The sequence below is a fragment of the Paraphaeosphaeria sporulosa genome, assembly GCF_001642045.1.
Source record: "Paraphaeosphaeria sporulosa strain AP3s5-JAC2a unplaced genomic scaffold CC84scaffold_17, whole genome shotgun sequence".
NCBI lineage: Eukaryota > Fungi > Ascomycota > Dothideomycetes > Pleosporales > Didymosphaeriaceae > Paraphaeosphaeria > Paraphaeosphaeria sporulosa.
Window position 1 is genome coordinate 124191 of NW_017253376.1, and position 24383 is coordinate 148573.

Sequence of the window (24383 nt, forward strand, 5' to 3'; positions counted from 1 at the left end):
CACGCAGCTGGCTCAACTCTTGCCGTCTGTGGGACCTAGGGATAGGCACCCGCCGGTTCAGCGCCACCTTCACAAGCACAAGAACAACATAGGAACACAGCACGTGAGCCAATACTTATACAAATGGTGGTATCTACGGCCGCTCGATGACCCTCCTTCCCGTTTGATTATTTACAGCGCCGCCAGCAGTACGCCTACTGCCAACCCCAACCCAGCGCCCGCAGTCGCCACAGGGCCGGCTGCTCCCGGGCTTCCGGTAGAAGTCTGCGCAGCTGCACTTTGGCTCTCACTGGCAGAAGTAGTCGCTGGTGCTGTAGTTACAGAAGATCCCCCCGCGCTCGAAGCCGAGCCTGACGACACCGATGAAGCCGTGGATGCAGTCGAAGACGCGCTGGCAGCACACGAAGCTTGCGTCGGAACATCGACCCCGTAGGCCTTGCAAAGACCGCTCGCAAGCGTGATGATGGCTGGGCACATCGCTGTCAGTACCAGACGTCCACTGACGGAGGCAGTCCAGAAGCCCACTCACTATTCTGGTCATTGCTGTTGCAATTCTTGGAAACACAGCAGGACAGCTCAGCAATGAGATCCTTGTTGCCGCAGATGCACTTGTAATCGAACTGCTGGCAGCCCTGGAAGTTGTTGCCGAAACAGTTTTGCTATCGGTCTGTTAGTAGTAAATTCAGACCAGCTGCAATGTACTCACCCCACAACGTGGAAGGCTGCCTAGGATGTCCTGCGCAACAGCACAAGAGCTGAGCGCAAAAAGAATGGCGACGTTGGAAAAGCGCATTATGATTACTTGGGTGAGGGAGAGGTAGATGCAGCTTAGTCGGTCCACAAGCGGCAACGCGAAGTATACGAAGTTGGTAGATGGAAAACAAGCTCACAAACAGCGAAGCAATAGGGTTTATAGGATGGGCGGGAGGAGGCTGCAGGTCGACAGGGACGGAATAGCTCTCAGTGGTGGATGCTCTGGATCATCCAGGACGCGTCCATTAATGGAACGGTGCCGCGCTTGACCTCCCGCTTCAGCGGCGCCCTCCCGGCTGGCTGTATTGGCTCGCATGGCGCCTCTTGCGATTCAAGAGAAAATGCGCATATAGACTGCAAGTGTTGAGCGAAGTAACTTCTTTCTCCAAGTACGCGTATATTAACCGGTCTTGTAGTTAAGACGGTATGCTCGGGGAGGTGTGCAATATTTAAGAATCGCGCTTTCCCCGCAGTCTGCACAAGCTGTCTCACACATAACCGGGCGATCGTATGTAGATGAGCTTACTTTGTAGGTCTAGCGCGCACCGTATCTTCGGCGTCACCACGACATTACACACTGGTGCATGAACAGGTCATGGTACGAAGGCTCTCGCACAAATGTAAACAACAGAGAAGTCGTATAAATTGGAACTTCTAGACACGTATAGAGTAGCCTGAGTTCTTCTACGCTTGACTAGTAAGAATCTAATCAAGCCTCGTCTTGGATTCGGTCCTTATGTTGACGCGAGGAGCAATGTTCAATAATTGCTCTGAAAACCTCGCTCCGAACAATTGTGTCATTCCAGGTGGCTCACGATCGGTGACGCACCAGAGGAATTGCTAATGTCGCGCGGTGAGATGTCCGTCGCTGAAGATGCTGGCAACGGACCACGGAGCTCAACCTGGATCTTGTGTGGAGGAGACAGTGGAGAGCCATGGATGCTAGGAGGTCAGCTTCATTGTTTCGATGGCGCGGGCGCGGGCGCGGCACCAACCTACCTAGGTGTGCCTTCTGTGGGGCCAAACCTTGAACCCACATTGACTCATTGCAAATGTGATGCCAAAAGGGCCGCACTCGATCCCAAACAGATCATTCTGGTACTTCATAGAAGGTCGAGACAGTAGTCGATACATAGACTATTACTGCACACGCCGAAAGCATCGATCGTTTGAAACATACATGGCCCGCGTCGTGTTGACAGACTGGCCTTCCACGATGGCGTAAAAGGGGGTTTTGCGCGCCAGGGCCACGCGGTAATATTGTCCGGGCCTGTCCGTGGAACAGGCAGGCTGCCTTTGCCATACACGACACCTTGTGGGGGAGGAAGATCATGTGGCCATTCCTCATCTTCACAGGCGCGCACCCAGCCTCCACAAATTGCCTGGGTGAAGGCGCAAATCATCCTCCAAGACCCGGGATGATTCACGTATGCCTGGCAGGAAAAGCAATTCTGACTACACGGAAGTATGAAGGGAGCCTGGCACGCGCGAGGCTCTCGCCGGGCACTCTGTGAAGGGCACTCTGTGAAGGGCACATGGGCGAAACCTGCCTCGCGTAGCAGTCAACGGATCGGCGGCGATGAGGCAGGGCGTCGAAGCGGGACGAGACGAGCGTGAGAAGACGAAGGGCAAGGGCACAGCTACCTCTGTCTCAGCACGAGACTGTACGTTTGCCATGATCTCATGAAAGGGATGAGACAGCGGCTCGCTGGTCGACGAGCTGGGCGTCGGGCCGAGCGCTTGTGGGCGCTGCGTACCTGCGTCGAGCAGGAAGATGGTCGGTGACAGCCGCGAAACGGATACATCTGCCAGGTGCCATGCGCATAACTCGTAGGGCTGGCGACCAGCGCATGGCCGTCCGCCAGGCTCCGCACACACGCTTCCTTGCTCCATGGCACCCAGAAGGCGTCTAGAAACGATGCCGACGTTCCGCGCCGCAACAGGCCTATCAAAATGGTGAGGCTCCCGTGCACGAAGCCGCTTTGGGCGCTATGGTCCAGGCTGTCCCTCACAACACCATCGCCAGTCCGCACGGCTGCCATGCGCGCCTGTTTCAGACGGCAAAAATGAAGCACCAGCGTGCTCAGGCGCGATTGGCCGCCGTCCCCGGGAACACTGGGTCTGTTTCGTCCCTTCTGTGAAGAGTCACCGCGGTACCTTGGTATTGCTTCACTTGGTGCTCAAAGCTCAGATACGTAGGGCCACGTACCGTGCTTGCCCTTTGCCTTCGCGCTGCCCTGTGCTGTCATGGGTCATAGAGAGTGTATACCTGAGGAGGGCGCGCAAGAGGCTCTTCAGGTTTAAATAGACCACGCCCGGTGCATGAGCTGCCACTGCATTCCCAGATAGCACCTGTGCACTACTGCCACCACGCATCCTGAAGACTTCTTTGAGCATCAGCAGTCCTTTTGTGGCGGTCCGCCTCGCAATATCTGTACTTAAAACGTATCCATCCCAGCAATTGAACATGTTGAGCAACAAGCCCGGCGTTAACATGCTTGTTTGCCCCTTCGGCCAGTTCCGACCCCGTCCTGGTGTAGAAGACTCTCAGCCACGTGACGGATATTGTACGTCTTCTCACTAGCGAGATAGATGCCTCCTTACTGACTTGTTATCAGGAAAGCTAAGGTCCCGATATCAACCCATCATGTACCCTATCTAGGCATGGGACCTGGCCACCCCGACGTTGCGAATGCCATCTCAGGATCCAGGCCCGATGCCTTGATGAGGATGGACTGTCTCTCCAACATCAACAACTCGGCACTGCCTCCAACCACAGCAGCATCATACGTTTTCTCATCAACATCGTATCACAAAAGGTGCCTAAGAGATGCAAGCCGCTAGCTGTTCCTGGACATGGGCAAGACGAACAGCCGAGGCGCAGTCGAACCCTTCGAGGACAAATCGAACCAACCAGTCGCAAAAACGAACACATTCGCGTCCAATTGCGCCGACTTTTTTTTTATGCTTAGGCCCGAAGCTGGGCTTGGAATACAATGACGATGGTACACAACAGCCTCGACGAGGCTGGCCGAAGAGTGATGTGGGCTGTGTTTCCGGTGAACAACTCGTCATCGTCACCTGGGCACCGCAAGAACACGAAATGCGATCGAGGGACTCTGGATACTCTTTATCAGCGGCAACCACTCGCCAAACGGGCTGTATGTGGCAGCCTGGACTCTGGTGCTGAAGTGCCTTGAGTACGCCCAGGGTGTGGCCCACAAGCCACTGCGGCTGTGCGCGACTCGCACCTGGAACTCGTTAGGCAGCGAACTTGAATTCACCACTCACATCCCGCGCTCCATAGAATTACTTGCCTCAGTAGTGCAACGGCAGCCTCAGATTCGGCCTTACTCGTGTTTTGGGCAGGTGGCCGTGGCTTTGCACCTCAAGTGACCCTTAGGCTGTTTTTCAGATTGTGAGGAGCGGTAAACCAAAAGAGTCACCTTTGATTCTACCCTGGCCCTACTCACTCTGGAGGTCCTTCGGGGTCGCACTAGGAGGGCTTCCGCCTGATGTAGCCTTCTTTTTCACGTTCCGCCCAATGATTGTCGCCTCTTTCGAGCTGTGGCGGAGTTGTACTTTTCTGATTCTAGCTTGATGTTGAACTTCACCGAGAAATGAATTCAAAGTTCCTGCGTCATAGCCTAAAAAAGGCGTGCGTTGACCGCAATTGAGAAAATTTGTGAGGCATTCTCATGCGTGGCGCCTCCTAGCAGGTCTCTGGGACATTGTACTTATACATTATACCGTCCACTGTTGTGACAGCCACACATCAACCTTACAATACGCCTACAGCTCAACCACGACGCAGGACAGCTTCAGCCACGCTCAACATTCAAGGCAACTAAATCAATTTAATCCCCCGATACTCTACAATGAGACTCTCCATCAACGCAACGAGCACGACCCGTTCCGACGACAAACAACCCCGTGACGGCGGCGCTCCAAGACCTGGCTCCCGACCCCACTCTCTAAATGCTATGATGGCCACACGCAAGAACGAGGATACACAGCCAAGATGCGGCGGCTAAGCTTGAGGTCCGTGGTATGTCACTCTGCTGTACTCCCGCACGGGCAATCACTAATATTCACAGATCTTTTTCATGCGCGACATAGCATGATGCGATCGTGTGCTTCCCGTCATATTTCAACTGAGGGTTACATGCAAGTAGTGAGGCCTACGGATTACCATATACTCAATCCGGAACACTACATCACCCGCATGCGCGTCATGTATCCACGCTGATTCGCGGTATGCATTCTGGTAACTCCTCCGCCTGTTACCGATACTACCTGCATGGCTTTGATTTGGCACTTAAGCGGCATATTTGGAGTTTCTAGAATTGGCTTTCGACTTTCACCCTTTTCAATTTTTTGTCTCAAGACGGCTTCATGATTACGGGTATGGACGAAGTTTGATCGTATATGGCGCACGGGTCTTTTTTGCACGACATAGACGGAGCGCATAGACGGATAAACCAAACCTTTCGCATTGAGTCTGAGCGGCTCATCGACCTCTGGGAGCGACGGCAGCTCTGGCACTCGCTGCTCAGACGGGGACTCGAAGTAATGGCATGGACAATAGGTGGGGTTTGTCATGCTTGTGTTTGCCGAGAATGGCATTGGTGGTGTAGTATACTGCGTTAAGCATATTGTAGATTAGCAAGAGACGTTGAATCAAACGATCTTTAAGTGACCATTGTCCAAGGTGTCCCGAACGGTATGGGCCAGAAAGCGAGGAGCGTTTTCTCCAGCTGCCTAGACACATTTCCTGCTTCCGAAAGGATCTGCGTTCTGCGTCTATGAAGCCCTTCTATACCGGAAGAAAATTAGAAAAGCTGTCAGGCTACGAGATTCGCAACACTTGGATTGATGAGGAAACTATACGGGAGCGCATTTGCTGCTGACATCTCAACTTACATTGCAGTCGAAACATTACCATGAACTTTGCTTAGTGACCAGCAGTGCCACTGACAGGTGCTAGACAGCTAGCGTAGGAAGAAGATGCTCTGGCGCGTGATGGTACGATACCTTTCGAGGTCGATGCCAAGTCGCTGATCAAGCAGCGCCCTATTGACGGCTTATTGGGGGAAGCAGAGCTATGGCGCAGAAGCAAGCGATGATCTGCATGATGCGAGTAGCTTTGCGACTCCCTCTTTCGCAACTAAAGAGGGGCACCTGCACCTGGGCAGCCTCACTCTCACGTGACTCTGAGGTTTCACTTCTCATCCATGCCCATGACAGCCTGGGTAGGCCGCGGCACGCGCTGCCTGGTCATAGGCACAGTCTCTACAGTGTTGCATCTGCGGTGTTGATTCATCTGAAGTGCGAGGAGCCCTATCTATATAGCTCTCCTTGCCTGCTACAACACTCACCATGTACAATTGTTCCTATCATCTGCTGTGGGTATAGCTGATTGCCTTTCCAACATACAGTCACATCTTGTGGCGCAGAGCACGAGGGATTGGCTGTCATCCGGGCCATGGATGTAGCTGTTTAAGAGCCTCAGCGCAGCTGTGTCTCAGAAACTTGTCATGGCGTCGCCTTGAGCGCGCATAAACGGCTTGACGTGGTCTTCTTCTTCTGGGCCTGTTGGTACTCTGGCCCTTCGTGTGGGGTGCGCGTGCTTCGTCGCTTCTCTGTGCGATGATTGGGATCGACAAGAGGAGCTCTCGCCGCCGGCGCCCCTCCACAACACCACCTTCAGCATCGTCCACAGCGCATCCCGCTGCCCCGTGCAGACCAGTATTATCGCCGAAAGCCTTATCCCCAAGCACCAGCAGCATATCCGGCGCACCATCCCCCGCGCAGCAGCAGGTGCACTCCAGCGGCGACGCCGCCCATCCCCCGCCATACCGGCGCTGCGGCTCGCCATACTGATCGTACGCCCACACCCGACCCTCGAGACCGACAGCGCGCCCAGCCCGTCGCGATCCTCCTTTCCCTCCCGCCTTCCTTTGCGGGGGGCCATATGCCCGCGCCCGCTCGCGACTTCTGCGACGTGTCTCGAGGCACGCCGAAAGCGCCCTCACACGCCCGGCAAGCTGGCTGCAGCCTCCCGTAGCTGGTATGGGGGCCGTCAATAGCAGGCCCGAGGAAAACGCCCTGTTCCTCCGCGATCAGAATCGCTGTATGTTTTCTCTGCCCGCTTTGCGCCGCTCCACATTGATTAGAGGCAGTTTCCATTGCTGCTCTTAGTATCGCAAACAGTCGCGGCCGCTCGCTCTTGAACATCGCCCCAAACGCCTTCCCCGCGACTAGATATTCTGCAAAGCGGGAACTGGGTGACGATAGTGTCATCGATTACATACTTGTGCGCCTCCCAAGCTGGAAGAAGTAGCGCTTATGCTGATGCTGCCATCCAGGACCCAGAGTCCGGCCTCGCTGGCGGCCCGCCGTCCTTCCTACTGCGCTTGTCGAACGAGGACGAGCTAACCTTCAATTTTACATTCATAATCAGGCAGGTTCAGGCTGCGCCGAGTATATACAATGGGAACAACACCGCATCCACCATTGCATCAACCGGCCTGCTCGATACGGCTATAAATGGCTTGACTTTTGTTTTCGGGTCGAGCGCAAGAGAGTTGGACAATCTAGTCACCAGAGAGTTCCATGCGAATCCTAACCTACACAAAGACCCACATGTCGACCTCGTCGGGGATTATAACACGGGCGGCTCCAGTTCGGTTCAATTTCAGTGGTCTTGGAAATGGAAGCCGCCAAAATCGACCGAAGACCGTGGGGGAGGCTGGCGAACAAGCTGCTGTTTTGTGGAATACGACCAGCGCGCTCACAAGCTCGAGACTCTTGCAACCTTTACATTCTGGGTTCATAACGTACGGCCCTTGCAGAGTCCAAAATCTCCTTCCCCCCGCATGGAACTGGGTGTTCCTCCCAGGCTCCGTGTTCCCTCCGCCCAGAGTATCGAATCACGAGTCAGTGATTCCGACAATGACAGAGACCCCCTCGATGTGCCTCCGAGATCCCCGACCTTCGAACCAATACCGGAATACGGGCTTGGCTTGGTCTCAAGTCAGGCTGCCACGTTAACGAACAGTGCGGTCAAGGTAGACGTCAGTTGTTCCCGGCCTGGGGAAGATTTGAGCCAAACTGAAGACGGTCCGCTTTTCCGCGCTACGATGAAGTCGTTGGAGCAAAAGACCGGCAATATGCGCACAAAGTGGAAGAAGGTTCTAAAGCGAGCTGAATCGGCGCTCGAGGCCCAGGTGGCATGCAACAATGCGATGGCCGACCTCATGGAAGCTCTGCGGGAGGCGTCCACGTCGAACGCGAACGCAGTCCAACCAGCCATTGACCATTATTTCGACAAGATAGCGAAGGAAATATTGGTCTACGAGCGGATGAATTCGTCAAATATACAGAAGCTTATCATCGATCCCATTTACAAGCTATACAACATCGATATCAAGCAGGCGGAGACGAAGCGAAAAGACTTTGAGGAAGAGAGCAAAGAATACTACGGCTATCTCAGTCGATATCTGGGACAACGCTCCGACTCGATGAAAGAAAAGAAACGTGCCGAGACCGACTCAAAGTATCAATCCAAGCGTCGAAATTTTGAGCTCAAACGCTTCGATTACTCATCATTCATGCAAGATCTCCATGGCGGGCGGAAAGACCAAGAAGTGTTGTCGCATCTCACCCGATATGCAGACACTCAAGCCAGGAGTTACTTGGATACTGCGAAGAAAATTGAAACAATGATCCCTCAACTGGAGGCCTTGTTCGTGGAAGTGAAGGAAGCCGATAAGGAATTTCAGCTACAGAGGACAGAGAGAGAGGAGAAGCGGAGGGCGCTTGAAAAGAGCAAAAAGCAGTATGACGAACCACCATCACAAGCTCCGCCGACAACACCCGCCAACGGTAATATTGCGAGGACGGGGGCGACATCCGAAACGGCCCTTCCGGGACGCAAACCAAGTGTTACTCCGATTCCATCAAACACGTTAAACCCCTCTCAGACAAGTTCGTCGTTGGCCAGTATCCCCACAATTGCGTCTCCTCAAAGTCCAGAGGTTGGTCATGCAACCTTAGGCGGAAGCCCTCAGCCAAACAAGTTTAAAGGCATCCGCGATCTGGAAGACAAAGACCATAGCATCCCGAGCAATCATGATGTCGGAATCGGTGCACATCGTAAAGAAGGTCTCTTGTGGGCGCTCAGCAGACCGGGCAGTCACGTTGATCCAAAGGGTCTGAACAAGACGGCGTGGCACAAGTGAGTATAGACCGTTTCTGAAATCATGGCGTAACTGACATGCATAGATTCTGGATTGTATTAGATCAAGGCAAGCTCTCAGAGTACACCAATTGGAAGCAGAGTCTGGAGCTTCACATGGAGCCCATTGATCTCCGCATGGCGTCGGTCCGAGAAGCTCGGAATCAAGAGCGCCGATTTTGCTTTGAGGTTATCACACCACAGTTCACCCGAGTCTACCAAGCAACCAATGAAGACGACATGAAGTCTTGGATTGCCGCCGTAAATAATGCATTGCAATCGGCTGTCGAGTCTGCTGGGAAGCAAGATCGCCCTTCAACCGACTCTCTGCCAGGTCAAACTAGAAGAGATATTGCGTCCGTCTTGACAGGGAAAAGTCCTTCCATGTCAAGTCACAAGAACCACTACAGTTCCAAAACCCCAGCTCGCCATGCGACTGTAGGCGACCGTCCTGGGTATCGAAGGGAAGAGTCCATCGGAGACGACGGCAAACTTCTCAAGCAGGTTCGTGATGCAGATGCCAGTAACAGAGTCTGCGCAGACTGTGGATCTGACAGCAAGGTCGACTGGGTTTCTATCAACCTCGGGATCATCATCTGCATTGAGTGTAGTGGTATTCACCGGTCGCTAGGAACGCATATTTCCAAAATACGCTCCTTGACGCTCGATACGAATTCGTTCACTCCGGATATTGTAGACATCCTCCTCAAAATCGGCAACAGCAACAGCAATGCGGTCTGGGAGGCCCGACTTTTAGGATCCCTAAAACCAGCTCCCACGTCGACTCGCGAGCAGAGGTTACACTTTATCACTTCGAAGTATGCGGATCGAGCCTTTGTTGCTCCAATCTCGCCTGCACTGTCGCATTACGCCACGCCTGAAGAGACTCTGCTAGCATCGATTAAGAAGAACGATATCCAGAACGTTCTCTATGCGTTAGCACTCAAGGCAGACCCAAACTCAAAAGATCGATCTCGCGGAACGCATGCCGTGTTTCTAGCTCTGGCTGCAGCCGATCCTGCATCACCTTCAGCATCTGCGTCGCCTGCAAGTTCGCCACTGCCTGGCGCGCGACCAACGACACCCCATGCCCCGGTCCGGAAATCATTCCCAATCGCTGAACTTCTGCTGCAAAATGGTGCAGAACTTCCGAACCAATCCGCACCGATCCCACTAAGCTCGTCGGCGCGCCTTTATCTTGAGCACAAGGCTGATCAGCGAGCCGGACGGAGGACCATGCCCATGGCTGGGCATCAGGCCAACACTAGTGGTGACATACTTACCGCGCTTCCATCTATCATGGCCGGTAACGGGAGTACTCCTGCAGAACGGGCTAAGGATCGAGAAGCGAGACTACAAAAGCGCGTGTCTGCTGGAGGAAGGTTGGTCAAGAATCTCTCCGATCACTCGGAAGGTAGGCGAGGCCCGTAGTCTGTGCTCTTACTCACATATCTCGTATATTAGTGCATATTTTCCTTGGACCGCTTGCAGCATTTCGCTTTGGTCATCTGAAGGCTAGCATACGTTACGTCGGCGTCCACACTTCGTCGGGCTAGTATTCAAATCGGGTCGAGCAATCGGCGTTCTACGGTATTGGAAGACACGAGCTTCAATGTACTTGAAGCGTTGTAGAACAGGCCGCCCAGGATTCGCGGGCCTGGGGCATAGTCGCTTGGTGGAACTTTCTTGAAGGGTGTGCGCTTGGTGGCTCTTTGGATTTATTGAGTCAGCTCCTCGGATTGTTGGGTGCGTTGAGTCAGTTCATCCCACGGTCGCAAAGACAGCCCTGGAATCACAACTGCCACATATAATGAAATGGGGTTTAGACCTTTGCTTTCGCGGTGTATGGTGATGAGTATACAGAGCGATTCGACGGTGATTCACGCTGGCCTGGTTGATGCAAGAGTGCCTAGAGCACTGTCCGTGCACTCATTGCGGGAGGAGCGTCTGGCACCGCCACGAATCACGTGCCCTGCGCCACGTGCGGCACACTTTGAATTTCGCTCGACAAAAGAATCGCGCGCCCCCACCAACGCCGCAGCACAGCACCCAAGATGGCGACGACTTACGAGAACCTCCCCATGGACGACGAAGAGTTTGACGAATCCCAAATCGACTTCACCGACATCGAAGACCAGTACCAAGTGCGCCTAGATGAGGGGCTGGACGCGTTCGTAGTCATTGACGGGCTCCCCGTTGTGCCCGGAGACAGCAAGGCCAAGCTCGTCAAGTTTGTGCTGAGGAAGCTGAACTCGGTGGGCAAGGTCAAGGAGGACGGCGTCCACATGCCGGTTGGCGACGATGGGAAGACCGAGGGGTGCGTCTGCGAGCCACCGACACGCTACAGGCTGAGTTAACGTGGGGTTAGATATGCCTTCGTCGAGTACAACGCGCCCAGCGAGGCCGTTGCCGCCGTCAAGCAGCTGCACCTGACGCCGCTGGACAAGAAGCACACGATGCAGGTCAACAAGCTCACCGACATCGACCGCTTTGGAAAGGAGGGTCGCGTGGATGAGGAGTACCACGAGCCGCACATCGAGCCGTTCCAGCAGAAGGAGCATCTGCGCTCGTGGCTGGGCGACGCCGAGGGCCGCGATCAGATGGTCATGTTCCGTAACGAGAAGGTCGGAGTCTTCTGGAACAACAAGGAAGACGGCCCGGAGCCCGTCGTGGACCGCGAGAACTGGACCGAGTCGTTCGTGCAGTGGTCGCCGCAGGGCACATACCTCACATCCATGCACGCGCAGGGTGTGCAGCTGTGGGGTGGCAAGGCTTGGAGCAGGCAAAAGCGCTTTGCGCACCCCGGCGTCAACCTGGTCGACTTCTCGCCGAGCGAGCGATATGTTACAACGTGGTCGCACCGCCCGCTTCAGGTCGACGAGAACCACCCAGTCCCGTCTCTCTCCTTGGAGGAGGATGGAAAGAATTACATCATCTGGGACATCGCAACCGGCAAGCCTCTGCGCTCGTTCGCCACGCTCGATGTGCCCACATCCACCGACGCCGAGGGCAACCCTGTGAAGAAGAAGATGCAATGGCCGACCTTCAAGTGGTCTGCTGACGACAAGTATGTTGCCAGAATGACGCCGAACCAATCCATCTCAGTTTACGAGCTGCCCCGCATGAACTTGCTCGACAAACAGTCGATCAAAATTGAAGGTGTCGTGGACTTCGAATGGGCACCCGCTACGCCAAAGCGAGACGGTATCAAGACCTACGAGCAACTATTCTGTTACTGGACACCCGAACTCGGCAGCAACCCTGCCAAGGTTGGTCTCATGTCAGTTCCGTCCAAGGAGATCGTCCGCACCCGCAACCTTTTCAACGTTTCCGATGCCAAACTTCACTGGCAGTCGGAGGGCGCGTATGTTTGCGTCAAGGTTGATCGGCACTCCAAGTCGAAGAAATCCATGGCCACTAACTTGGAAATCTTCCGCGTCAAGGAGAAGGGTGTTCCTGTCGAGGTCGTTGATTCTCTCAAAGACGCAGTCATCAACTTCGCCTGGGAACCTAAGGGTAACAGATTTGTTATCATCACAGCTGGCGAGATCCCTGCTGGCGCAGCGGTTCCTCCCAAGACCGCTGTCTCCTTCTTCGCCCCAGAGAAGCTCAAAGGTGGAGCTCCGGGTAACTTCCGTCACATCAGAACCGTCGACAAGAAGAACAGCAACGCCATCTACTGGTCACCTAAGGGACGTTTCGTAGTTGTTGCAACTCTCCAGTCACAGCAGTCATTTGATCTTGATTTTTGGGATCTCAGCTTTGATAAGCCTAAAGATGAAGCTGAAAAGGGCGACAAGGAACTCAATGCCAATTTGCAGCTCATGGCGACCGCCGAGCACTATGGCATGACCGACATCGAGTGGGACCCCTCAGGTCGTTACCTTGCCACGGTTGCCTCCGCCTTCAGACATCACGTGAGTTAATTTGTTTTGTTACTGAAGCACGCACTGACATTAACGCAGATGGAAAATGGTTACCATATGTACGACTTCAAAGGCACTCTTCTCCGCGAAGAACACATTGACCGCTTTAAGCAGCTCATCTGGCGCCCGCGACCCGCGACTCTTCTCTCCAAGGAAGAGCAAGCCGAGATCCGGAAGAACTTGCGCAACTACTCTAAGATCTTCGACGAGCAGGACCAGGCCAAGAAGAACACTGCCAACAAGGCAGTCATTGAGGAGCGGCAAAGGATGCTCACCGAGTGGCTCGAGTTCCGCAAGAGTATGCGTGAGATGCTGGAAGAGGAGGGTGCGGAGATTGAGCTGAACAATGGGAAGGTGATCAGGGAAGAGGATGGCGAAGTGGAGGAGATTGAGGAGATTGTCGAAGAGATCATCGAGGAAAGTGAGGAGGTGGTTCAGTAGATCTACATTGAGTTGGAAGTGCGATGAGGTAAGCATAAGTGTAATGTGAAGCTTGTGCAGATCCAGCAAGGACAAATGCGGCAAACTTTTGCTTGACCTGATCATTGTGCGCATTGAGATGGACCACGTGCGTATTCTAGCCTACGAATAGCCAGAGTCTACACCTGGAAGCATACAGCGAAATGGGATCTTCGTGTTAGCTTGAGCAACTCAGTGCATGGATACCATCCGACACCGTTTCCGGCTTTACATGGAAGTCATGAAGCTGTGTAAAGACGTACATCTCTTGATCATGTGTGCGTGCTATGAATGACTGAGACACACATCTCTCGTGTGCATCAGAAGCCTTGTATGTCAGCCCAAAACCCGTTGCAAGCTCGTGCACGTTCTAGTGCTGTCAAAGGGGCCGACACATGGTATACGCTGCTGCAAGTGTCGTCCAGCTTGAGCTGCTTCTGCCGAGTGTTTGAGCACGTGTTTTCTCGGGCTTCATTCATCAGGTGAATATGCTTAGATCATTTGTCCCATTTAGTGTACACCGAGTCGCACAGAGCATAGATGTGATTGATACGTGTACTACTGAAAGACGCCTCCGTTCATTCGATTGGCCAACAACGAGATGGTTGCACTGTAGGCGCATGGAATATGTTTAATGTCGGTCCAACGCGTTGCCATGCCGACATATCCCGCCATCGATCGATCTAGGCCCTGTAACTTGTTGTTGTTCACCGCCTCTTATGACTTGCGTAAAGATGTTACTTAGAGTATTGGCGGCGGTCAGTCTGACTGTGGTCATGCCACCATCTGACTGATGCATCTACCACGAGCTATGAGTACAATATACCCTGACTCTGTGCGACTTGTCTTGCTCATAAAGTTCAAATGCGAACTGTCGAGGGCAATGGCGGCTCAATAATCGCCGTAGTTCTACGTTGGCCTGTAACAATTGCGGTCCGATTTGTACTGGATTTCAGATGTGTGCCTCCTTGGTTACCTTCAGAGCCTGTCAGTGTTACAGTGTCTTGTACTATTCCAAAGCAACCCTGGGTCTTATGGTAGGACTAAATTGTTTGTTTATGTGAAAGATATCTATTGACATTGAAGATGTACCACGACTAGTACATCAATAAGTAATCCCGCTTAGGAGACAGAGTAAGCTTTTCGTTGCCCTAGCTACTTTTTTGCTTTTGCTTAAAGACAAGCGAGCGTACTTCTTGAATACATACAAGTGTGATGCGTATTTCTCTCCTGAAGATAATTGGAGCCCTGGGCACCCATTACCGGCGAACTCTAGCAAGTCTCATGCTACAAAACGCTTCTATATGGGTCCACACGTGCTATTGTATTGGCATTAGTGAGGGAGGGATTGAGTATCGAGGTCGATGTTTTGGCGTCGGTCTAGACCGTTGCCAAGATCGACCAAGCTCGACAGGAGGCGTTTTCTTTTCATAGATATGGGCGGGTGTCGTCATAAACCAATGCGCATGTCTCCGAGGGTCTTTCGCGGTTGATTTGGGCGCATTGTTGGAAAGACGAGTCCGGCAAATGTATGGAGAGGGTGGACAACGAAAGCTGTGCTGAGAAGTAATACAGTGCGGCAGCGCCAGGTTATCGAAATCCACCAAAACTCGAACTACCCGTTATTTTGGACCGTGAAACATTGCTCAGGTTTGACGTATCCCAAGAACGAGGAGTGAAGATACGATAGTGTTCTGGTTCCGATGGGCACCATGGATTTTGTTTCAAGTGCAAACCATTTGCAGCCACGTGCTCTTGCCGTGTCAATAACGTATCCGGCTCCAGTCGCTGGGACGAGGGGCTAGGGAGCGATAGAGACGGTCGGAAAGGTCGGTCTAGAATTATCGTAAGCAGCTTCGGCCGAGCTATAACATGAGGATCGGAGCAGGCACCCATGTCCGAATGGGATTACAGTGTCGGTCGCTTGGCGTTCAGTAGCCGTGGTTCCATCACTTCACTGATGTTCGCAAGACAGGTCCAGGCTGGGTGTGCAGTGAGAAGTTGGTAGCGGCAAGGCTCCTCTCCAGTCTGAGCTTGTTGTGACACGGAACAGATCACGGAAATAAGAGAGCCTTTCCCTTGGTACTTGACGAGTCACGGGCATGCTTGCATTACTCGGAAATGATTGGCGTGCAAAGCACGGAGGTAGAGGATGGTGTCCAGACTCTACAGGTAGAGATGGCGTGGGCGAAGCGATTGCAGCAGTGATCTGCAGCAATGTGCTCAAAACGTGCGCCTGAAGCAGATCATTACCGGTTAGAGGAAACGAGCGCATGAGGAGGCTTGATTTGTAGGGGCCAAAACCCCCCATGAAGGCTCGTGGTGTCGGCATGCAGACGTGATCTGCACACGGAATATTGCAGGGCGAGCGCGTCTCGTATCTACAAAGCGCAATGGAGCTAGTGAAAAGATGTATTTACAAAGATGAAGTGGACAACCTCGTCTCTCCAAGATGACGAGGCCATGTAACGTTACTTTGAGCCAGAGTGCAGTGGAGTGCAGAGTACCGCGCCCTTTCGACGTTTTGGGGGACGCCTGGGCACGCCACGAGACGGGAGACGCGGGAGGGCGGGCTGGTCAGGAGAGGATACGATTCGGCCACAGGCAGCGCCTGCCGTGGGACGATGGGACCGCTGTCGTGATGGTGCTGATGGGGTTTGCGGGCAGTGACGTCAGGGGCGGTGGATGGAAATGCTCCGGCGCTGGCCTCTGCGCTGCGTAGAGAGCTTCGCCGCAGAGAGGAGGCAGCCCACGGTCAGCGTTGGTGGGAGCGTGCATGGGTGGCGTCTCGTCCGCTCGGGGCACTGGGCTGGGGGTCGGGGTCGGCGGTCTGGTCGCTGCAAATCGTGCATGGCGCCGATCTAGAACGCGCAACAAGCCGACGCAGAAGCAGCCCGCGCCCTGGGTGGCTGGCCGCCTGAGCAGCGACCGCCAGCCCAGCCCAGCCCGGCCCAGACCAGCGTGCTCAGTGCTCAGCGCTCGGCGCTCGGTGCTCAGTGCTCAGTGCTGCGTCTGTCTGCACATGCTCCGTCTGTCCAGCGTGCGGCAGCAGACGCGCCTTCACACTCGCACACGCACACGCATGGACACGCACACGGGCGCACGCAACACACAAACCCCGCAGCGCTGCAGGCTGCGCTCGCCTTTGTCTGACGCTGCCCCGGCGCGCGGGCACCCGGAGTTGGAGGGTTGGTTGCAGCGCGGCGCAGAGGCCTCCACAGGGCGCGCGTTCTAGATCGTCTCTTCTGCGTGTGCAACTCTAGCAGTTGCCAGTCGGCCTCGCTGCCAGGCCCAGCGCCTTAACGCCGCTGCGCCTGCGCTTTGCTTTGCGCTGCTCTGCTTTGCGCTGCGCTCCCTCCTCCCTCGCATCCTCTCCCGCACCACACCACACCGCACACGACGCGCTGCACTCCGTCCCCGCCGGCCTCCACTGCTGCCACCCACGCCCAGCGTCGACGACGCTCCGCATGCACACCTGCCGCGTCCCGCCGCCCAAGCCGAGCACCCTCCGCACACGTTTGCCCGTCTCCCTTGCATCCCCACTCCGCCGTGCCCACGAAGCTTTCGCTCCCATCGCCCTGCCATCCCTGCAAGGCCTGGCCCCCCCATCCACTGGCCCCTCTTCTCGCCCGCCCTCCCGGATGGTCCTTCAACATGGGAGAGATGGCTCTCGACCCTAGCACTGTGCCTCCCGATTTAATCCCACGCCAGTCCCTCTGTTTCTCACAGCCCACCCCAGGCATGGTCGTCCACGCCGGGGACCATGGTTTCAACGACGAGTTACTTCGCCACTACAGCCCTGTCGAAAGCAACGCAGCAGAGCAATTCGTCCGGCTCAAGGATGCCCTCCGCAACGCCGACGCAGAGACCTTCTGGCACCTCCTCACCGAAGGACTGGCCAACATCGCCGGCGCCCAGTATGCCTTCGTTTCCAAGCGCATTCTCCAACACGACAGAGACGTCGCCGTCGAACTGCCCCCAATCGGCGAACCGGGCGCCTGCCTCATGGGGGCTGCGTTTTACGTCAACGACGGCCACGGCAACACCGCCCACATGAACAACTTCAAATATCATGCCTACCAGTGTCCCTGCGCATACATGAAGCACGACAAGATCTTCATAATCCCGGAAAAGCTCAACGACTTCATCATCAACAACCCCAACGAGCTGGTCGTGCCCGGCGAGGCATATCTTGGAATCCCCCTATTCGCCCATGGCAAGTGCTTCGCCCATTTTGGAGTCATGTGGAGCCCAGAAGGAGCCGCAGCGCGGCGCCTGAGCTGGGGCTATCTAGAAATGTTGTTCCACGGTCTGGAAGACCTCATCCTGCAGCGCGTTCTCGAGGGAAAGAGCTTTGCGAAATCCGCAGAGGTGCTGAAAAAAGAAACAAGGGTTGTCCCCCACGAGGCTGTATCGATGGCGCAGTCACTGAAGCCGTATGCCCGGAGCCTTTCGCACGAACTGCGCACGCCAATGCAAGGTGTTGTGGGCATGTTGGACGTAATGATGGCAAACATCAAGGAAGTCGCCGAGGACACGCACCATGACCCCCGAATACGAAAGCTGCTCGACTCGTTGAAGCAAAACATCGAGGCCGTACAAGGTCAGTGCACTGCACCCCCTCTTTCCATCAACATCTTGGCATCGTTCTGCTATCTGGCATGCTCCTACACGACGTCCGGTGCTAATTGAAACTTGTAGACTCTTCGCGACGTGCGGTTGAAGCTGCCGACAATGTAGTACACGCTTACGATATGAACATGGGAGTGCCAGAAACTCCTACGACACCCCTGGATGCCGATTTCTCTCAGGTGAATGTCTTCCTCCGAAACAGTCGGCCAGAGATCCCAGTCACTGGCGACACGCTTCCTTTTGCTCAGTACCGTGGCATAAAGAGAAAGAGAGAGGAGGTGCTTGCTTGGTCAGGGCAAGTGCGAGTGGCAAGAAGCGCTCGTCGTCGAGTCAGACATTCCATCTCAGAAGAATCTCTCAGCGGCACAGCACGCGCGGGCCGTGTTTCAAAAAGACTAAGCCCCGTCGAGACCGTGGAGGAAATTTGCTCACATGGCGTGGTGGGAACTCGTGGGGAAGTCGATCCTGGTCTGTCGCCCATGTTTGCCTCGGAACAGTCAATTGCACCCGGCTTACGATACACTAATTTGCGTGAAGTGATTCAGTATGTCATCAACGATGCACTGAAAGTCGGGGGTCGGCCTGATTCTGCCATTGCGGAGGAGACGGACCGTGGCGAAAAGATTGAGGTACGGACACGGAGCTCCAACGGTGAAGCGCGTTCGAAGATGATCGAATGGACAGTATCGCCAGATGTCCCCGACACAATCGTGATTGACGAAAAGGACCTTGCCAAGATGATCTCCTGTCTAGCTCTGAACGCTATCAAGTTTACAGAACACGGCACGATCAGTCTAAACGCTTCGCTCAGTGTCAATGCCAGGTACATTGTCATAAACGTAAAGGACACAGGCTCAGGGATCCCTGCCGCTTTCTTGCCGAACCTCTTCAAACCTTTCTCACGAGAAGACGATTCCACTACGCGCGCCAGCGAAGGGCTGGGCCTCGGTCTGATGGTGGCGAAAGGGCTTGCGAGGAAACTCGGGGGGGATTTGTTCTGCCTCCGATCGCACGTATCGGGTCCGCAAAGAGGCTCTGAGTTTGAGATGCGAGTGCCGATGACGCCTGGCGAAGTGTGCAGCCGCCCAGGCTCACCTTTCGGATCGCCAAGTCTCTCCGCAAGATCCCGTCTGTCCATGGAAGCAGATGTGATGCCGGCAAACGTTACACGCCAACATAGCACGCCTCCACCCGCAGAGCCGTTACAACTTAAGGCCCTAACCTCCAACAGCCCTGCGCCCGTCAAGTCTTCGCTTGGGCCTCAACACCTTGGCCTGCCATCTCCTCGCTCTGCGTCACCAGCCCGATCGCGTGCTATCTCCAAGGGAAGAAAGTCACATCGTAGCAGCCATGACAAGAAGCTTGCTGAGGCTTATCCACTCAACTTCCTAGTAGTTGACGACAACCGCATCAACCGAAGCGTGCTACGCCACATGCTCAAGAACCTCGGCTACACCAACGTTTATGAAGCCTACGATGGTAATGATGCCGTGCAGCAGATGCGCAACAACGTGCAACGGCCTTGTCACGAGGCCATCAACGTCATCCTCATGGACCTTTGGATGCCACGGCTCGACGGATTCCAGGCCACCGAGTCGATCTTGAAGATAGATGCAATCGTCGAGAAGCCAATCGTGCTTGCCGTTAGCGCAGATGTGACCGACGCAGCTGTGGATCGCGCCGGCAAGGTGGGCATGAAGGGATTCCTCACGAAGCCTTTTGTTATACGGGATGTCGAGAAGCTGATCAAACAGCATTGCGCTCCGGCAATGGGCCCACTTTGAGGGGTGTTGCGTGCGTACGTCGCTTCTCGAACGTTCCACCGTGTTACGGTATGCACATGCAGGGTTTATAGCGCACCCACATGGAGGCTGAGATGCTCGCCTCGGAAGCATCTAATGGGTATTTGTACGGACGGAGGATCATGACAGCATAGCGTTGGCGTTTGTACCATTTTTGGGATTTGCATTGGGGTTCTGGGGATATCCGTGATACCTTGTGGGATGAATGTACGACGCGGGCAGGCTTGTGCTTACCACCATGTACTACTTGTGTCGGTGCAAATCAAGGGCCGTGGTCCGGTGGCCACGGCCCACTTCAACGCCGTGCTCGGTGTGTTATGTGAATGAATTGTGGCGGGACCCGCTGGTCGGAACCAGATCAAGGCCCTCGTCGTGCCGTGCTGCCCGTGGCGCCTCTGCTGTGGCGCATCGGCCAGGAAGGGGCGAGGCGAGGGACCATGGCGGGGCAGCAGTTCCGAAACTGTCGAGCGCCTCGGAAGCAGGCGGCGGGCGCGCATTCCGCAGCTGGAAGCGACGGGGACCATGGCGCGGCAGAGATAGCAGCAGACGCACCGTGGAGGACCAGACACACGGACTGGCCAACGGGCAACGGGCGTTGTGCGTCGTGCTTTGCGCAGGGCGTGGCTGGGTGCTGGCGGGCTGGATAGGGCTTAGCCCTGGTCCCCTGCTCCACTCTCCACCAGAGGACAGATTGGTTATTCTCTGTACCCATCGACGCGCCGCCGCACGTCGAAGCTCCCCAGTATATAACGCCCCGGGCCCCTCTCGCCCCTTGCGACCTCCCCGTCAACCCCCTCCCCTCCTCGTGCACCTGGCAGCGAATTGTTCGGTGATTGCTGCGCACAGAGCATGGAGAATGCCTTCACAAAGACGCCCGCTGAGGCGCTGAAGCACTTTGGCGTGACTGAGCAGCAGGGCCTGTCGCAGCAGCAGGTGCAGAGTGCTCGCCAGAAGTATGGCAGAAACGGTAGGTCGAACTGCTGTCCGCGTGCACGGCGCCGTGGTTGCTAATGCATACGAACAGCGCTTCCCGAAGATCCCCCCACACCGATATGGGAGCTCATTCTCGAGCAGTTCAAGGACCAGCTGGTCATCATCCTGCTCGGCAGCGCCGCTGTGAGCTTCGTGCTCGCACTCTTTGAGGGCGGTGACGACTGGACCGCCTTCGTGGATCCTGCAGTCGTAAGTTGCCCCAGCCCAGCACGGCAGCAGTGGCCAGGCGCTGACTCTGCTCCCCCGCTTAGATTCTCACCATCCTGGTGTTGAACGCCGTCGTCGGTGTGTCTCAAGAAACAAGCGCCGAGAAAGCCATTGCCGCCCTCCAAGAGTACTCTGCGAACGAAGCAAAGGTCGTCCGCGACGGCAAGATTACGCGCATAAAAGCGGATGACTTGGTCCCCGGCGATGTCGTTTCGGTTGCTGTTGGCGACAGGATCCCTGCAGACTGCAGGATATTGTCTGTCCAGAGCAACAGCTTTAACATTGATCAGTCCATCCTTACCGGTGAGAGCGAGAGCGTCTCCAAGGACACCAGGTCCATCAAGGACGAGCATGCCGTCAAGCAGGATCAAGTCAATATGCTGTTCTCGGGCACCACCGTCGTTACGGGCCATGCCAACGCGCTTGTTGTGCTCACTGGCGCCAACACTGCCATCGGAGACATCCACGAAAGTATCACATCGCAGATCTCGCAGCCTACGCCTTTGAAAGAAAAGCTGAACGACTTTGGCGACGTGTTGGCCAAAGTCATTACGGCCATCTGTGTTCTGGTTTGGCTCATCAACATTCGCAACTTCAGTGACCCCTCGCATGGCGGTTTCGCAAAGGGCGCTATCTACTACCTCAAGATCGCCGTCTCTCTAGGTGTCGCAGCTATTCCGGAAGGTCTCGCTGTAGTCATTACCACCTGTCTCGCTCTTGGCACGCGCAAGATGGCAGCAAAGAACGCCGTTGTCCGCAGCCTTCCCTCTGTAGAGACGCTCGGGAGCTGCAGTGTAATCTGCTCTGACAAGACTGGTACCTTGACAACAAATCAAATGAGCGTCAACAAGATAGTCTTCATCACCGAAGATGGCAAGGGCCTGGAAGAGTTCGACGTGGAGGGGACGAGCTTCGCCCCCGAAGGCCGAATCACATTGCAAGGCCAAATTCGAGATCATTTGGCCGCCTCGTCCGACACTGTTCGCCAGATATGTGAAGTCACTGCGCTCTGCAACGATTCGGCTCTTTCTTTGGACCCCAAGAGCGGACAACATGCCTTGATCGGGGAACCAACTGAAGGCGCATTGCGCGTTCTGGTCGAGAAGGTCGGCACACCTGATCGCGAGTATAACGACATCCGGGCATCTGTTTCTCCATCTGAGCGTCTTCACCGCGCGAGCAAATACTACGAAGACTATTCTCCCCGACAAGCAACCTATGAGTTCTCTCGGGACCGTAAAAGCATGTCTGTCCTAGTGAAAAACTCGCATTCTCAGAGGCTATTGGTCAAGGGGGCTCCGGAATCCATTCTGGACCGATGCACGCACGTGATCGTTGGGGAGCACGGCAAAAAGGTACAGCTCAACAAGCAAATGGCTGGCCTACTTGCCAAAGAAGTCGTCGAGTATGGCAAGAAAGGGTTGCGTATCTTGGCTCTGGCATCTGTGGACGACATCGGTTCGAATCCTCTCCTGAAACGCGCCAAAACCACGCAAGATTATGCGAAACTGGAGCAAAACATGACTTTGATTGGCCTTGTTGGCATGCTGGATCCTCCTCGTCCTGAAGTTCGCGCCTCGATTGCGAAATGCCGCTCTGCTGGCATCCGTGTCATTGTGATTACAGGAGACAACCAGAACACCGCCGAGACTATCTGCCGCCAAATCGGTGTTTTCGGTCCAAACGAGGATACTACTGGCAAGAGCTATACTGGTCGTGAGTTCGATGACCTCAGCGAGACTGAGAAAATGGAGGCCGCCAAACGAGCGTCTCTTTTCTCCCGTGTAGAACCCACCCACAAGCAGAAACTGGTAGATCTCCTCCAACAAGCTGGTGAAGTTGTTGCCATGACTGGAGACGGCGTCAATGATGCACCCGCCCTCAAGAAAGCCGATATTGGCGTTGCCATGGGCTCTGGAACCGACGTCGCTAAGCTCGCCGCTGACATGGTCTTGGTAGATGATAACTTCGCCACCATCGAGGGTGCTGTTGAAGAAGGTCGTTCCATTTACAACAACACACAACAATTCATCAGATATCTCATCTCTTCCAACATCGGCGAAGTTGTTTCCATCTTCCTCACAGCTGCCGCTGGCATGCCGGAAGCACTCATTCCTGTCCAGCTCCTTTGGGTCAACCTCGTCACAGACGGTTTGCCCGCTACGGCCCTCTCCTTCAACCCACCGGATCACGACGTCATGAAGAGGCGACCGCGTAAGCGTGACGAAGCGCTCGTGGACGGCTGGTTGTTCTTCCGCTACATGGTCATCGGCACTTATGTTGGAGCAGCAACCGTGTTCGGTTACGCCTGGTGGTTCATGTTCAACAGCGCCGGCCCCCAAATCAGTTTCTACCAGCTCACCCATTTCCACCGCTGCTCCTCGCAGTTCCCAGAGATTGGGTGCGAGATGTTCGCCAACGAGTCTTCTCGCGCAGCTTCGACGGTCTCGCTGTCTATCCTCGTTGTCATCGAGATGCTGAACGCCATGAACGCCCTCTCGTCATCCGAGTCGCTGCTTACCCTACCGCTCTGGAAGAACATGATGCTTGTATACGCCATCTGCTTGTCCATGGCGCTGCATTTCGTCCTGCTCTACGTGCCTTTCCTTCAGGGCCTGTTTAGCGTTGTGCCACTGGACTGGAGCGAGTGGAAGGCCGTTCTGATAATCAGCGGGCCCATCATGTGAGTTTTCCCAGCCCAACCTCTTCTTGTATAACAATAGCTGACATGCATCCCAGTATCATTGACGAAGGCCTCAAGTTTCTCGAGCGCCAGTTCTACATGCACAAGACATCCGACGACGCTTCGCGTTACGTGCAGAACGGCAGCGCTAGACCCAAGGCGGAGTGAAGATGTGGCAGCGCTATCCTATCGCAGCATCGCGGTGGTAGGTTGCGGCTGATGTACCATACAGGCGGATGTGAGGCAATTGTTTAGTATATACAGCGTGCTTTCAATGCATGTGTATCACAAAGCATGGTATAAAGATGGCAGGCGGATTTATTCACATGGCGTGTCTTTGCATGGGAGGAAGCTGACGTACGAGCATGCCATGAGTTATAGCATTGGCTGGCGTTTGGAAGATGGAGTGTGCAATGGTTCACTGTAGATGTGTACAAAATACAGTAGTCATGGTAGAATTGCGCTTCGTTTGGATTTGTCTTGACTATTTTGGACTACTGCAGTAGACAATGAATACTATGCAGAACTGTCTTGATCATCCTAAGTTAGTGCAATAGACAGTGCCTACTATGCAAAGTTGTCTGGATTATTCGGAGTTACTGCGAGGGGCGAGGAGGGCTACGTAGAGCGATGTGAGTATCACATGGTGCAAGTTGAAACCCAAGATAGCTCGTTCAAGCGACGTCTTG

At 54.8% G+C, this 24383-nt stretch overlaps 5 protein-coding genes across 5 annotated transcripts; 4 read left to right on the plus strand and 1 right to left on the minus strand.

Annotated features, from left to right (window-relative positions):
- Positions 1–155: 155 nt before the first annotated feature.
- On the minus strand, positions 156–1284 carry CC84DRAFT_1169885 (uncharacterized protein). Its single transcript, XM_018179780.1, has 3 exons — positions 707–1284; positions 530–659; positions 156–467 (listed from the first exon to the last, which is right to left on the minus strand). The coding sequence occupies exons 1-3, from the start codon at positions 791–793 to the stop codon at positions 172–174; spliced, it is 513 nt and encodes a 170-aa protein (XP_018029092.1). The 5' UTR covers positions 794–1284; the 3' UTR covers positions 156–171.
- A 5162-nt stretch (positions 1285–6446) lies between these two features.
- CC84DRAFT_1200364 (centaurin-beta-2) lies at positions 6447–10814 on the plus strand. Its single transcript, XM_018181658.1, has 4 exons — positions 6447–6886; positions 6936–7069; positions 7122–8992; positions 9040–10814. The coding sequence occupies exons 1-4, from the start codon at positions 6826–6828 to the stop codon at positions 10421–10423; spliced, it is 3450 nt and encodes a 1149-aa protein (XP_018029093.1). The 5' UTR covers positions 6447–6825; the 3' UTR covers positions 10424–10814.
- A 203-nt stretch (positions 10815–11017) lies between these two features.
- Positions 11018–13586, plus strand: CC84DRAFT_1169890 (eukaryotic translation initiation factor 3 subunit B). Its single transcript, XM_018179781.1, has 3 exons — positions 11018–11309; positions 11361–12909; positions 12958–13586. Exons 1-3 carry the CDS (start codon positions 11047–11049, stop codon positions 13357–13359), a joined length of 2214 nt encoding a protein of 737 aa, XP_018029094.1. The 5' UTR covers positions 11018–11046; the 3' UTR covers positions 13360–13586.
- Positions 13587–16822: 3236 nt separating this feature from the next.
- On the plus strand, positions 16823–19905 carry CC84DRAFT_422850 (putative histidine kinase HHK17p). The gene is made up of 2 exons (XM_018186168.1): positions 16823–17980; positions 18079–19905. The coding sequence occupies exons 1-2, from the start codon at positions 17032–17034 to the stop codon at positions 19791–19793; spliced, it is 2664 nt and encodes an 887-aa protein (XP_018029095.1). The 5' UTR covers positions 16823–17031; the 3' UTR covers positions 19794–19905.
- Positions 19906–20660: 755 nt separating this feature from the next.
- Positions 20661–23862, plus strand: CC84DRAFT_1181897 (calcium ATPase; the record flags this gene model as incomplete). The annotated part of the gene is made up of 4 exons (XM_018180578.1): positions 20661–20778; positions 20836–20993; positions 21056–23694; positions 23751–23862. 4 exons carry the CDS (start codon positions 20661–20663, stop codon positions 23860–23862), a joined length of 3027 nt encoding a protein of 1008 aa, XP_018029096.1.
- Between the last annotated feature and the right edge of the window lie 521 nt (positions 23863–24383).

What these genes read in the sequence shown, in the direction of transcription:
- CC84DRAFT_1169885 (XM_018179780.1), bottom strand. Translation starts at nt 793, where the DNA reads ATGCGCTTTTCCAACGTCGCCATTCTTTTTGCGCTCAGCTCTTGTGCT. An exon ending in GCAGCCTTCCACGTTGTGGG is followed by an intron (nt 660 to 706) that starts GTGAGTACATTG and finishes ACAGACCGATAG; the next exon opens with CAAAACTGTTTCGGCAACAA. An exon ending in CAACAGCAATGACCAGAATA is followed by an intron (nt 468 to 529) that starts GTGAGTGGGCTT and finishes CGATGTGCCCAG; the next exon opens with CCATCATCACGCTTGCGAGC.
- CC84DRAFT_1200364 (XM_018181658.1), top strand. Translation starts at nt 6,826, where the DNA reads ATGGGGGCCGTCAATAGCAGGCCCGAGGAAAACGCCCTGTTCCTCCGC. An exon ending in CCTCCGCGATCAGAATCGCT is followed by an intron (nt 6,887 to 6,935) that starts GTATGTTTTCTC and finishes GATTAGAGGCAG; the next exon opens with TTTCCATTGCTGCTCTTAGT. An exon ending in AACAAGACGGCGTGGCACAA is followed by an intron (nt 8,993 to 9,039) that starts GTGAGTATAGAC and finishes TGACATGCATAG; the next exon opens with ATTCTGGATTGTATTAGATC.
- CC84DRAFT_422850 (XM_018186168.1), top strand. Translation starts at nt 17,032, where the DNA reads ATGGGAGAGATGGCTCTCGACCCTAGCACTGTGCCTCCCGATTTAATC. An exon ending in AAACATCGAGGCCGTACAAG is followed by an intron (nt 17,981 to 18,078) that starts GTCAGTGCACTG and finishes TGAAACTTGTAG; the next exon opens with ACTCTTCGCGACGTGCGGTT.
- CC84DRAFT_1169890 (XM_018179781.1), top strand. Translation starts at nt 11,047, where the DNA reads ATGGCGACGACTTACGAGAACCTCCCCATGGACGACGAAGAGTTTGAC. An exon ending in GACGATGGGAAGACCGAGGG is followed by an intron (nt 11,310 to 11,360) that starts GTGCGTCTGCGA and finishes ACGTGGGGTTAG; the next exon opens with ATATGCCTTCGTCGAGTACA. An exon ending in CCTCCGCCTTCAGACATCAC is followed by an intron (nt 12,910 to 12,957) that starts GTGAGTTAATTT and finishes ACATTAACGCAG; the next exon opens with ATGGAAAATGGTTACCATAT.